Raw genomic sequence first — 13,617 nt, forward strand, 5'->3', positions numbered from 1 at the left:
AGTATCCACACTAATTCTGCTACAAAGCCAAGGTTCAGAGCAATAAAATGGAAATGCTAATTGAAAGTAATACAACAATGTTGCATAGTTCAAACTGCCGATTTCTGAAGCTTAGGAGAACTTTGAGATAAAGATAAATTCACTCTGCTTCATTATTGCTTTTTATCTTTACAAAATTGCCAAAGAATAGTGTCTTTAGCATTAAATTTTACATTTATTCAATCGTACAAAGGTTTCGTGTAGTTGTGACCCTACTTAAGATGAAAATGAATCGAAGCCAAGGCTGAGAGCATAAATCTGTAGATCCGAACATCCGTTTGAGTTGAAAACTTAATCGATCGGTCACTAATTGATTAAGTATTCAACTTAAGGTGAAAGTTCATTGAGCACGTAAACATAATGTTGCCACCCACTCGAGCCACCCGCTAAAGCACCCTTTCGAGCCACCCGACAAGGCGGAGGACAATGTTATGTGCTTCGGCCAAAAGTAAATCATCATGTTCCATGTATACCTCCACCCTCAGAATTATGTAGGCAGTATTACTAGCACACGTTTAATACAAAGATATTATTGTCGATATGAATTCATCAACAACTTCTTAAAAGCTCAAAATCACAATTCTTTTGGTAGTGAAAACATGTTTTTTTACCCAAAATTTTAAGCATTTTTCACACCATGCGTGTGTTGTTTATTTTTTTTTTTTGCAGTTTTCTCCTCTCTTCTCTCGCTTCTCACGGACGGAGAAGGTTGCCATCAATATGCATTTGAATTCTACAGTCAATTGCACTGTATAATATCTTATATTCATTTTTGCTGTTAAATTGCGTCGTACATTATTTTTCTCAAGCATAAAAATGTTTTGCAACACTTGTGACATGATACAACTTTTGAGTATTATGAAATTGTTAAATACGTGGTTGTAGCAAGTGTATGAATATACAAACAATTTCAATTCCAAACATAGAAACTGACATCACTTCCAATCAGTGAGAGCGGCGCTTCCAGTTCATAAACAATGTTGTCTCAGTGAATTCGCGTTCCGGTGCTGTTTTCGAGCACAAATTGACGAATATAGGGTAGGTGTACCAATTATGGATGCAATATGTCAACAGTAGTGATAAAAATCAAGTTGTAACCGCGTTTCTAAAACGCAAGCATGACTTGTTGGTGTCAATTACTAGTTTAAAGCCTTGCGAATCTGTTGATTTAAACATTTTTTGTACTAAATTTATTTTAAGCTTCCAAAAATGGATTTTAAAAAGCGTTGTCTTTGTACCAATTATGGCAATAGCGTTCCTAGCATTCGACATAAAAGTGTACCAATTATGGACTATCGAATATTTGCACGAAATGAACTCAAACGCCATAAAGAGCGAATGATAATGCAACGCTAATATGTAATGAAGATATCGCTCATAAAATTTTCCAAAAATTTTGGGTTAAATAGATGTTAAATCAATTTTTTACAATGGGTTCATGGGAGAAAAATAATTTTCGAAAAAGTAGTCAAAATGTAGTGTAAATGCAAATTATGATACAAAACAGCATTGATGATCTCACATTACCTTTCCAGTGCCAATTTTTAACGAAAAAAGAGCGAAAATTCAAAAATCGAGTGTTGCTGAAAACCCCTCTCTACCATGAAATTAGCATCTTCCGCTCGCGAACGTTTTCGAACGTGTGATTGAAAAATATTAGTAATTGAGTACAAAACATGAAGATAATGCCTTACCGAACCGTCCCGTCGTGGAAGTCACCCGTAAAATAGCTTTACTTCTTTTATTTCATTGATCAAAAAATGTAAACAAACCGCCTTCAGAGTATTGCCATAATTGGGCTCTCGTACACTCTTTGTACCAGTTATCAACATAGTGGAAATAACACGATTTCCAACTTAAAACAGTAGAATTGATTGTATACCAGCTAAATTTATTCATTTGTTCTCACTAGGCAACATACATTCATCGGTTGAAACAGTTTATCCGGATGAAAACATACATTTCGTAACGGAGGTCCCTTAGCCAACTGCTAAGAAGGTGACATATATGTGAGGCAAAATTTTCAAATGTTCATTTTTCGAAGCTTATTGCACGTATGTTCTTTTCAAGGTTTAGTTACCATCAAAAACAAATAGTTTAATCATTCCTGTGAATATAAGCCATTATAGTCTAGTGAAACAATAAGAAAAATCTCTTTCTGTTCCCACTATTGCCATAATTGGTACTATAGCCATAATTGGTACTTCTACCTGTGGTAGAGTAAACCTGTGAAGAGAAAATGATTAATAAACGTTAATTTCATAGAGTACTTACCATTCATTTGCTATTGACTGTTTAACGATAAACTTGCGACGATCGACGCGCCACCATATTTCATAAAACGGAGGTTATTATAACTAACTTGGAGGTGATGATTTGGAGGTTATTTGGCAATTTGGAGGGGATTTTAACCTCCAAATTGCCAAATAACCTCCAAATCATCACCTCCAAGTTAGTTCTAATAACCTCCGTTTTATGAAATATGGTGGCGCGTCGATCGTCGCAAGTTGAGTTACTGTGCACGTGCTGTAGCCTTAGGTGCAAGAGCCTCATTGCTTGTAAGCGCACGGGAGCGCTGTACATCGTGAGACCTTTTTTGGTGCGCCTCATTTTTCTTGAGATGTGTCTCACTGCGGTCTCATGCGCTCCGTCACATGTGCTGTTTAAAATTCAGCGCAACAATTGAAGTGATTACAAAAGTTTTCAACGAGGATCGTAATTGTAACTTTTGAATCGCGAGTCTTCGATCATATCATGTAGGCCATCTAGATACCTGCATGATGAGGCGAAAATATCTGTAGAGGCTCTTCGTCTAAGCAGTTGTTTCACAGCTTGGATACCGATGGCGAGCCATAGCGCCGAGCAGCGCATGTGACGAGTCTCCCCGAGAGCACATCACCTAGCGCGCGCTTTTAGAATTTTCGTGAGCCTCCATCTAGCGCAGCACACTAGGATTCCGATGAGCGGAGAGACGGTTTGGTTGGAGGCTCGTCAGTACATTTATGTGCTCCTGAGAAATATGTAACTCTAGTCGCAAGTTTATCGTTAAACAGTCAATAGCAAATGAATGGTAAGTACTCTATGAAATTAACGTTTATTAATCATTTTCTCTTCACAGGTTTACTCTACCACACTACCCTAAGTGATTTATTGCTCCCAGGAGCATCATACGTGAAAAATCAAAGTGTTTCAAGTGTCGCATTAGATTTTTGAATTGCTACGGTGAGTAGAAATGCGATTAAAAGTGAGTTTTAGAACGGGCACCGAAAAGCCAGCAAGCAATATCTCGGTGCGTGAAGAAGAAGTCGAGAGGGATTCGCGATTAGGGCCTATCTGACAAATCAATAACAATGAGAAAATAACCAATGAAATTTTCATGTGCAAATTTTAATCCCAATTGGAGAAAATATACTCAAACTTTAACCTTCTCACTTTAATACACATTTCATAAACCTAGTTTCAAAATCCTCATCAATACCACACACATCTCCTACAACTCCCCTAGCTATTTCGCGATAAAAAAATATTATAAAGTTTCGCCACAGACAAACAGACGTAACACTTAGAACAAATCCCGATCAAAATCATAGTCACGAGGACATGTACGCCCAATGCTAAAATCGGTGTGTTTGGCCGACAGGCCAACAGATGGCGGTAGTGTGTAAACGTCAAACACGAACAAAAATGATGCGAGCGCTGCGGGTGGCGGATTGGCCACCTACCATATTTTTGATTCGACCGTTAAAAAGGTGATCGATGGACAGTGATGAGAGTGTGACGTCTGTTTGTCTGTGGTTTCGCCTTAAACGCACTCAAGAATGCCAGTATCGCCCAATGTTATGAGCCTGTAATCGATATTATTTTCAGTGTCGCCTATTACTTTTGCGCCGTGTTTACATTCTGGTTTCAATTAAGCCCGCCATGTACGCCTTGTTTATTTTTTGTTTGCAGTGTCGCCGTTTAATCTCGCCGTGTTTTGATTTCGATTTCAGATGCGCCCATCACTTTGATAAACAAAAACACTGGCGTAATCAATACAGTGTGTGGTTTTGCATGAGGTGAAGTTTCGTCTTCTACAAATTTGCATTTTTTGAATAGTTAAATTATCGATAGGGGAAAAGTTCAAGTGCAGTGAATAGACAATCGAGCTACAATTTCAACGCTATAGTTTCTTAAATTGTGTACATTTTGTCAGTTTCGCCTAGTTCGCGAATCTTTCTAGAAGTGATATTTTACAACACAAATCACAGCAATAACTACGTGTTTATATTCAAAAACTGGTAATTTGTGAAAAACACATTATGGAATGCTTTCAGTTAAGAAACCACCCCTCTACAATAAGGTTAGAAACTTCAAATAAGCATTGTTTGTGATCGCTCTCGAAAACACTGTGAGAAGCGTGTGAGGAGGGAGCGGAAAGTGAGGGAGGAAGTAAGGTGCCATATTAGAGGCCATTTTGGTACTTAAGGCGATATGTCCTTAAGGTGAAACTCCTTTGAATCCACTAATAACTGTATAAAAGTAGTGGTAAACAAAAAATAATCTCCTATTTGTTGGTAATAGTGAAATTATAATTGATAAGATGTTGTTGCCAGTAATCGCTACTTCAATTTGAGTCTTTTCCCCTTCGACTAAATAAGTAACCATCAACGTATCTGACAGCCCTGCAAGCGAGCAGCCGGCGTAAAATTAGAAAAATAAAAAAAAGCGAAATGCTGTGATCAAGTGATTGTTTTTTGCACGGTTTGGTGAAATTGTAAGTTGTTTTCATCAGAAATCCACCAGTAATTGTTCTTTAATTAACAAGTAGTGAAAGTAAAATGTGCTGGAGGTTCTACGTTTAGTGAAAGTGGTAAAATTCGGCGAAAAGTGTTCTTCGTTCGCAGGCGGATAAGTGTAAACAATTATAGCAAAGTTGAACGTCCGCGTTGGAAATTAGCACGGTTCATGAAATTTCCACCAGCTACTAGTGTTAAAACTACGGAAATCGTGAGGCATTAGTGTTCTGATGTCTCGTTAGCAATTTGGGAGTGAACTTAGTGTAGGTAAGTGAAATATTTTGAGAAATAATGTGGCCTTCCAGAAATGTGTTTGTATATGTGAGGAAGCCATTTTCACTGCCATGACAGGGATTCCGTCCTATATGTCCTTAAAAGGACGATCGGTTCTTCAGATTTGTGTTCTTAAAAACATGAGGTTTCTAGCAACTTTTCAAAAAATTTCCCCAAGGAGTATGAAAATATCTTCAGTACAATCTACCAAGTATTGATCCAAAAGCTCTGTCAGAAATTTCTATTGCGTTATCTCTAGAAAGATCTTAGTAGTAATTATATTTAACTGTGAACGGCTGATTGGCAGAGCCATGGTTAGTGTTCCAATCTTCGTCTTAACAAGCGGATGGTTCAAATGTTCATATTAATAACTGATTTTAGAAATATAGAAAAATCGAAATTTCAATGATAAGGTCTCGTAAATTTCTTACCTTGCGACAGAAAGAATCATTTGCTGATAAATGACCACCAGCTCATTACAGCTTGAAGGCTAAGTTGGAGACACACTACTCGGGCGTCTGTTCGCCAAAGAGATGCGGCTCAAACAGCGTCTGACTGGTATCCAGTGGCTGAATCAAAAAAATGTCAAATGTAACCATGCCAGCGGAACTGAAAGTGGCCGGTCCACCAACCCCAAATAGGTGTCATTTCGAAAACGTTCACCGACTACGGGAAGTAAAAATATTATAAAAAATTAAATAAACTTTCCATGAACATCATTTGTTACTGTGACATTTAGAAAAATGTTCTCAGACTGTATTTTTGAAGCTCTTCTAAGGATAGAATGGCAAACAACTATACGTTAGTGAAAACTAGTGTTAAAATTTAAATGTTTGTTCCTGGTTCAGATATATCGCACATATTCCAAGAACTATATGAATGACTTTATTAGACAGAACACTATTATCAATTTTAAGTCACTCCCATGCACTATAGTGCCTTGAATATAAAACCCTTTCTCCCATTTATGACGCAGTTAAAGTCTTAATTACAAAGTTATGTATGATCATTTCAATAATGAGTATTGGTAACATAACAATGATAGTATTGAAAACAATCTTATGGAGTTCTACTATTTCAAATAAATAACTCTGTTTCAAACTATGGAAGTTAGTAAAGGTTAGTCGTTAGATAAATTTAAATGAAACATCACAGACGATACTCACTTGCAGAAGGACAGAATTTGTGGCTCGCGGAACAACGAGTAGCAGTCTTCGCATATCCGATCCAACCGGTAGAAGATCGCTTTGTTGAACTGTCCTTTGCACTCAATGTCGAAAAAGGAACTTCGCTTGGCGACACTGTGGTGAGGTAACGCAACGGCTGCCAGAGGTACCAGTGCGATTATCAGTGCCAACGAAAGCGCTAAGTTGCGGGAACACATCTGAAAATGTTAGAAAAAAAACAACCAAATTTGAAAAAATTGACAAATTTCAACGTATTGCGGCGTCTGTGGCGGAAATCGCCTGTGGAAATGAGTTGCTAAACAGAGTTGTAAACACATTTCGTCTGACTTGTGAACCTGACAGGAAAGCTAAAAGAAAACTGGGAGAATTTATCTGTCTGACATCTCTATACACGCGCCTGTCGTCTTGATTAACGATGTTTGCAATTTTTGCGAATTGATGACAAACGGATGGCGACGGCGTTTCAAAGAAGCTGGTCAAACGAAAAAAAAAAAATGTGTGAATAATTTCTTCGACCAAAATACACGTTTTTGTCATTCATTGTCATTGGGTTTTCCCACCCGACAGGTACGAGTCTCGTGAGAATAATTGTGAGAAAATTTATGGCAGTATACAGTAGAATTTTTCGCGGCAGGCAAAAATAAACCAATTAGCGGAGCCACATGTGTTCTTTCATATAGGTCGCTAGACAACCATACAGTATTAAACCATCATACACCTCAAAATAAAAATGTAGTGAACCAGCATAAGATTCTGATCATACAATTACCGTTTCTGTGGTTTAGTGTGGCTCGCACATTATTTTATAATAAATTGATAATATGTGATAATATGTCCCTGGTTTCCCACCGTGATAACATTCCACAGTGGTTTTAATTGATCTACAAAGCGGTCCTAATTCATTTTATACAATATCTGACTAGAAAATCTTTTAAGAAATTACCAAATATAAGTCATGACTATTGAGAATCCATCATACAATCAACAGCAATCATCAATAATTTTTTTTTTTTTTCGTTCAAGTGTGAAGGATTCGTTCATAAAAGTGATAGATTTGATACATCCTCATGAAATGATAGATTTTTATGAAAATTGCTTAGATTTTGAACATGGTTGATGTGCTAAAACTTATTCATTAGGATTTTGTTGACTCTGCGCTCTTAAAAAATAGTAAAGAAAGATACGCTTTTCAGATTGAAAAAAGTTACAGTAAGTTAGTTAGTTAGAAAAAAGTACAGTTAAGTTATTTGCAAATAATTGCAGCTAGAACCTTCGCTGGTTAATTTTCCACTCAAACATGATCATTTGGTGGCTGACGTATGATCTTATTTTTCTATTTTTGGCCTTTGGGCGGTACCACTGTGCATTTCTGAGCTCTGCAACATTGTACACTTGCAAAATATCACCCACAAAATCGCAAAAAATAAACACTCCTCCATTTTCACCGGCATACAAAAAATAAACTGTTTTGGGAAGAAGCGAGAAAGTCAGCCAAAATAAAGAAACAATCGCACAAAAAACACCGCCCGATTTGATCGGCCAGCCAGTACACCACCACCGGTGGGGGGTTTTAAATGAATGAACGTGCTATACGTTATTTAATATCTTAATCTTCCAATGCAAGCCAATAGAAGAGCAGACACGAGAGAAGCTGTTCGGGAAACCAGGGCGAAGTGGGGAAAGGATTTAGCAAACATGAGTAGGGGTGCCAGGGTTAATATGCACTGTCGGGGTAAAACGCACCTTGTCGGTTTCTATGGGATAAACAACTTTTGAGTGGTAAATACTATGCGGATTGAAAAATACTATGCGGATTGATAGATTGATGGAGTAACCTTCCGAATTATTTCAATTGTGGATTTGAAAGTGTTTAATTGAAATATTTTACAGGATGATTGCAATTTCCTGCCAGTAGAATGAATGAAAAATTTCTGCAATTTCAAAGTTGATTTTCTTTAAACTGGGTTTTTGTAACTTACACCACAAAACCACAAACCCTCTAAAATTCTTGTTTTTTTTTCAATAAATAACACCATAGTGCTTTTTGCCTCATTGTTAAGTTAGTCTTTCCTCAATGTTGTGATGTATTTTGCATCAAACAGAAATGCTTTCTGCCCCGCATTGTCAATTATTCATGCAAAATTTAAGTTTGGAAAGAAATGGGATGAAAACTCACTCAACACAATGTAGGGTAAATACGAATCAACTATATTCGTATGTTAAAACACCTCATACATTTTGGAGCATTTTACCACAGGCACCCCTACATCTTAATGGGGACACGATGGGGGATGGACGGCGAGACGACAGTAGTGTCTTCAAGCGCTTGGCCACCGCCGCCGCACCGAAGCAAGCACTTGAGAAGGAAGGAGCTACAAAAATCGGAAAGGTTATAAATAAACCACAAAATGAATCTGTTCCACCTTATGGGAATCTCGGTGCTCTGTGGCGACATTATTGCAGTCCCAAGAAAGGGGGGCGAAGTGGCGAGACTTGCGTGACGGGATTTGGGAACGGGAAGACTCCGCAGGAAAATCGGTGGTCCCCTGTGGACGACGACGACGTGAGATTCGCATTTCAAAAGGAAAAGCCGCCCAGCTCGTGTGATCATCACGGAGCAGGAGGCAGAAAGAATGAATGGTTGCTCGAGAAACCTGATGTCACATATTTCGCGGGTGCGGTTTATGGTGCGGACCGTTCAGTGGGGTGGGATGGTACCCCACATTCGAACGGGATGGGAATTAATGAAACATGAGAGTGGAGTACGACTTTTACGATTTAGAATAAATGGTGTTTCAATATTTTTCTGGCAGTTCTAAGCATTTGATGCAAATCATAATTCATAGGTTCCCGGCTTTTTTGGGCGCGCAGCCCACCAAGCTATCAGGCATATTCCTTGCCATTGATATAATATGACACTGTACTACTCAACCTTGACCTTGGAGGTTAGCCCTTCTATGAATCTCCACAATCGCGGTTGCTTTAATGATTTCTCAAATTTTGCTGTAAATTTAGATCTAGGTAACCAAGAAAAGAAGCAAGAAATCCATGAAATTCCCAATCCACTTAGCTAATACCAAGATTCTGGCAAGCAAGTATGGTCCTGTTAGCTGCGAAAGAAGGTTTTACACTGACAGGTCAAAAAAAATGATTCCACTTGATTTGGTGTATTCAATGACTTTCATAACGCCGCCCATAAACTTCAGAACAGTTACTCCGTATAATCCGCTTTGGAGGCAATTTTTTATTTTTACGGATAGCCTTAGCTCAATAGAGGCAATTCATTTTAATGAGGCAGGTAAAACACTCACCGTATTTCCTTGACGAAACACGATCTACTCTAAGTGCTCTATAGAACTAATCATAAAATATCACCTCGATTTGGGTCCATTCTCATTGTTCGAATCCGGGCAATGAGAAAACTGACTCTCTTGCCAATGTGGGTGCTGCGGAAGGCGACCGACAAATCGTATTCAGTATTTTTTTCTCAATTGGTCGTCAACATGCATTACTTCTTCTTCTTCTTTCTGGCGTTACCTCCCAACTGGGACAAAGCCTGCTTCTCAGATTAGTGTTCTTATAAGCACTTCCACAGTTATTCTTTAGAACTTTCTTTGTCGATTGACCATTTTTGCATGTGTATATCGTGTGGCAGGTACGAAGATACTCTATGCCCTGGGAATCGAGAAAATTTTATTTACAAAAAGATCCTCGACCATCGGGATTCGAACCCACGACCCTCAGCATGATCATGCTGAATAGCTGCGCGTTTACCGCTACGGCTATCTGGGCCCCACATGCATTAGTACACTGAAAATAATCCACACGTTCGATCTAAATTATTTTCAACGTGGATCTGTCGTGTCAGATGGCAAGGTAAAATAACGTGTAAAACTTGTAATTCTGTCAAGGTTTGACTTTGGTTCGATAGCAAAGGCTTTTACATACAATTTCAACGTGTATTACAATTGCGATATCAATCACTAGTAGAACTAGTTTGACTATCATGACAAGGACTTATATATGCCATCCACGCGTGACATGTGTATTAACATGTTTCTTTTTGAGAAACTTTGCGCTCGTAATGGGTGTCTGGTATCAGAAAATCAAGAAATCGCTAATAAGTTCAGGGAACTTTTTTGAAAAAATCTATATTAACGTGTTTTACATTTGAATTCGGATTGCCGATAGCGACTGGTTTTACACCATCGATTGATGTGTTTTACAATTAGTGAAAATTCACGTGTGAAACACATTAATCGAGCTTGTAGAATGTTTTCAGTGTAAGCTAACTAATTCAGACATCTTTTCAACGGTTTTGTAAGACCATTTAACTTTTCTTAAGGGGTTTTAAAAGGTATTGAGATTATCTTATTTTCAAAAATGTCGTTCCAAATCAACTCCAAAAGCAAATTTTTAAAAAGTTTCAAGCCCCGGAACCATTTAAAAACAAATGAAAATTTTGAATGCAAAACAGGCAACCTAGTGTTCATCCTCGCACACAGAAAAAAATTAGTGAACTCGTCAACAAGCAAAAATACACCGTGAACTAGATCATGTTTATGTGAACGCGTTTCCTAGTTCCAAGCTGAGAGAGAGGAAACAGCTAGCTTAGATTGCGAGCTCCCAAAAGTCATGGGAACCTGTCACTCGAAAACCGCACATTTGAAGGGTACAAAGTGAAAATCCGTAAAATTTCAGTAAACCTGATTAAAATTTCTAGGTGTTTTTTGATGATTTAACATTTCAAAAAGTTGAATTACTAAATGTTGTTGTGTGTTGGCAAACTGCTATTGATTTTTTTTATATTCATACCCTGTTTCATAGTGAACAACAAGAAGTGAATATAATTTTGACTAAAATAATTTCATCTGACCATTGCGCACAACCCAGGAATAAAAGAAAGAGGTCAAAGATGGCAAGAAAACATGCCAACTGTCAGAGAGCTGTCTCCTCTCTCTTGGTGTTCATGGTTCATGGTGTATTTTTGACAGTTCACGTTTTCCAGAACTCTTTTTTGAGCGTGCACCGAGGCCATTGTCAACAAAAATAGCATGATTAACCGCAACCGTTCATATTTATGGTGAAAAGAGGGCTGTTACTATGTAATCCGTCTTTCAATGAGTGAAATTTTGTTTTTTTTTTGTGATTTTTATTGATTTTACGTGATTTAGAGGTGCCATCATGTGCAAACCAAATTTGTCAAATTTTGGGAACAAAAATCAAAAACCCACTTGTACACTTCATGTGTTGCCTGTTATTAGAATAAAGAGTTTCCAGCAATATGGTAAAAAAAGAACGGAATATGAATGGTGAGAAGGTCATATAGGAACTATGGCCTATATCAATTAAGGTTCAAACACCTTTCGAAAGTAAAGTGTTGTGAAAACTTGACGAAACTAAGATGTAGGGTACCTTATATCTCAAATTTACATAACTTGATATATTTGATACCAGTCAGCTTAACTAAAAATACCATGACCATAACTCTTCGATCTCAGATGCTATTGACTAAGAGCTGAACATGGACCAGATGCTATTGACTAAGAGCTGAACATGGACATTAAAACCCTTAGATCGTAGTGCTCTCTGTGAGTAGTGTAGTGTGATCGTCAATTTTGCTCTGGCCAGTATGCCAACCGGAATCAACTTGAATCCTAGACTAGAATTCCTAGTCGCACATGACCGTTATCTAAGAATTTCGTTTGACGAAAACTTTTCACCGACTGGAGCGGGAATCGAACCCACACCCGTGGCACAATACGCCTAAATGACTGACGCCGCTAACCGCACGGCTACGAAACCTAGCAATTAATGAGCAAATTTTGAAGGAATATTTCAAGATATTACTGAAGAAAACCCCGAATAAGTGTCATAAAATTACTTTATACGAATTTTGGGTGTAGTTTCTGGACGAGTTCAAGAGAAAACGCACGAAGAAATTTAATCTTAAACGAATGCTTTGAAAAATATCTTCAATGTACCCAGTATGTTTCTGGAACAATTTATATAATTATTACCTGAATATTTTTGAAAAAAAGTCAGGATTCCTTAGAATAATTTTTTGAGTAGTATTGAGAGAAATTATTGAAGAAATTCATGAATGAACCTACACACTTAGTTTCTTTTTTATTTTTAACCAATAATTGTCAGGTTGCTAAATAACGAAGCATGCTTTACTGAAATTCGTTGTCGACAACTCGGCTGTGCATATCTCCATCGCGGGCTGTTGATAAAACCTTCGAACAATTTCTGGCAAGATGTTTTTAAAAAGTGTGATTGTTTGGTAGACTCTATAAGTTTTGTAAACTATCATCTCGTAATTATTGTATAAATACGAGTAGGTACTGGAGACAATCTTTAGAGAATTCAAACATAAGATTTATTCCCGTAGTAGAATTGTTCAATCGTATAGAGGAAGGATGCATTTTCATCGTCCCCTCTAGCTACGCCCATGAGTGCATGACATCGTACATCGTCATCAGTATTGATGTAAACGTGGTAAAACATGACGAAGACAACTTTTTGAAATATTTAAAATAGGCTGACAAAATCGGAGATAGAGAAAATCTGGTCAGTACTGTATACGGATGGTTTTGTCCACTCTGATGACTTGCGAAAGTTTTAATTACACCGGGAAAGTACACCGGCACAAGTTGAAACGAGTAAGCAAGAACAAACAATAGCAAGGTATTGAACATGATGACAATAAATTAAGGCAGGATTTTCTCCCATGTATGTAATTCATCAGCCGGTGAAGAAAATATAGTTTCACGGTGGATTTAGGTGCACTTAATCACTTCTAATAACACAGCGTAACAAAAAATTCATTTTTGCGTGTCTCAAGGATCAAATTAGGTGTCTCTAGTAAATTTGGGGTTGCTGAATCTGATGCCATTCTCAGAAATGATCCAGCACGTCACAATTTTTAGCTACAGGTCGCCAAAGTTGTACAAAACACTGGTTTTATTGATTTTTACATAAAATTTATAGTACAATTTATCAAACTTTTTTGTAATCTAATCCACCAAACATGCAAAATAGAACTTGAACTTTTATTTCAGATAAAATTTGATTGAAATTGCACGATTAAATTTCGATTAAACCGATTTTTTCAACATGTTTGCAGTCTTCATACAAATTTCTTCGTTTCTTCTATATGGCAAAATACAACAATTCTATAAACCATCAAAAAATAACTTTCCCCCCTCGAAAGTATTACAAACTTTGATGATAAGTATTCTTATACACATAAAGTTTGAATTATGTGGTAAATTCAGCAAATAAATTGCCTTACAAGCTGGCAAACTTGCATGCAAGTTGGCTGAAATAGTCATTTT

General features: G+C 37.4%; 2 protein-coding genes across 8 annotated transcripts in view; both read right to left on the reverse strand.

Moving 5' to 3' along the window:
• LOC5567317 (ion transport peptide-like) overlaps positions 1-13,617 on the reverse strand; it is a 104,687-nt gene that overhangs the window by 21,180 nt on the left and 69,890 nt on the right. For all 7 annotated transcript variants that reach the window (XM_021843068.1, XM_021843062.1, XM_021843067.1 and 4 more), the window contains exon 2: positions 6,257-6,474. In XM_021843068.1, the coding sequence (XP_021698760.1) occupies positions 6,257-6,474 (218 nt within the window). The remainder of the gene's footprint in view (positions 1-6,256; positions 6,475-13,617) is intronic.
• LOC5572270 (deoxyribodipyrimidine photo-lyase) overlaps positions 6,412-13,617 on the reverse strand; it is a 206,869-nt gene continuing 199,663 nt past the window's right edge. Inside the window, exon 4 of the mRNA XM_021843059.1 lies at positions 6,412-6,474. The gene's annotated coding sequence lies outside the window, so the exon portion shown is untranslated. The remainder of the gene's footprint in view (positions 6,475-13,617) is intronic.

Source organism: Aedes aegypti, chromosome 2, assembly GCF_002204515.2.
Source record: "Aedes aegypti strain LVP_AGWG chromosome 2, AaegL5.0 Primary Assembly, whole genome shotgun sequence".
Taxonomy (NCBI): domain Eukaryota; kingdom Metazoa; phylum Arthropoda; class Insecta; order Diptera; family Culicidae; genus Aedes; species Aedes aegypti.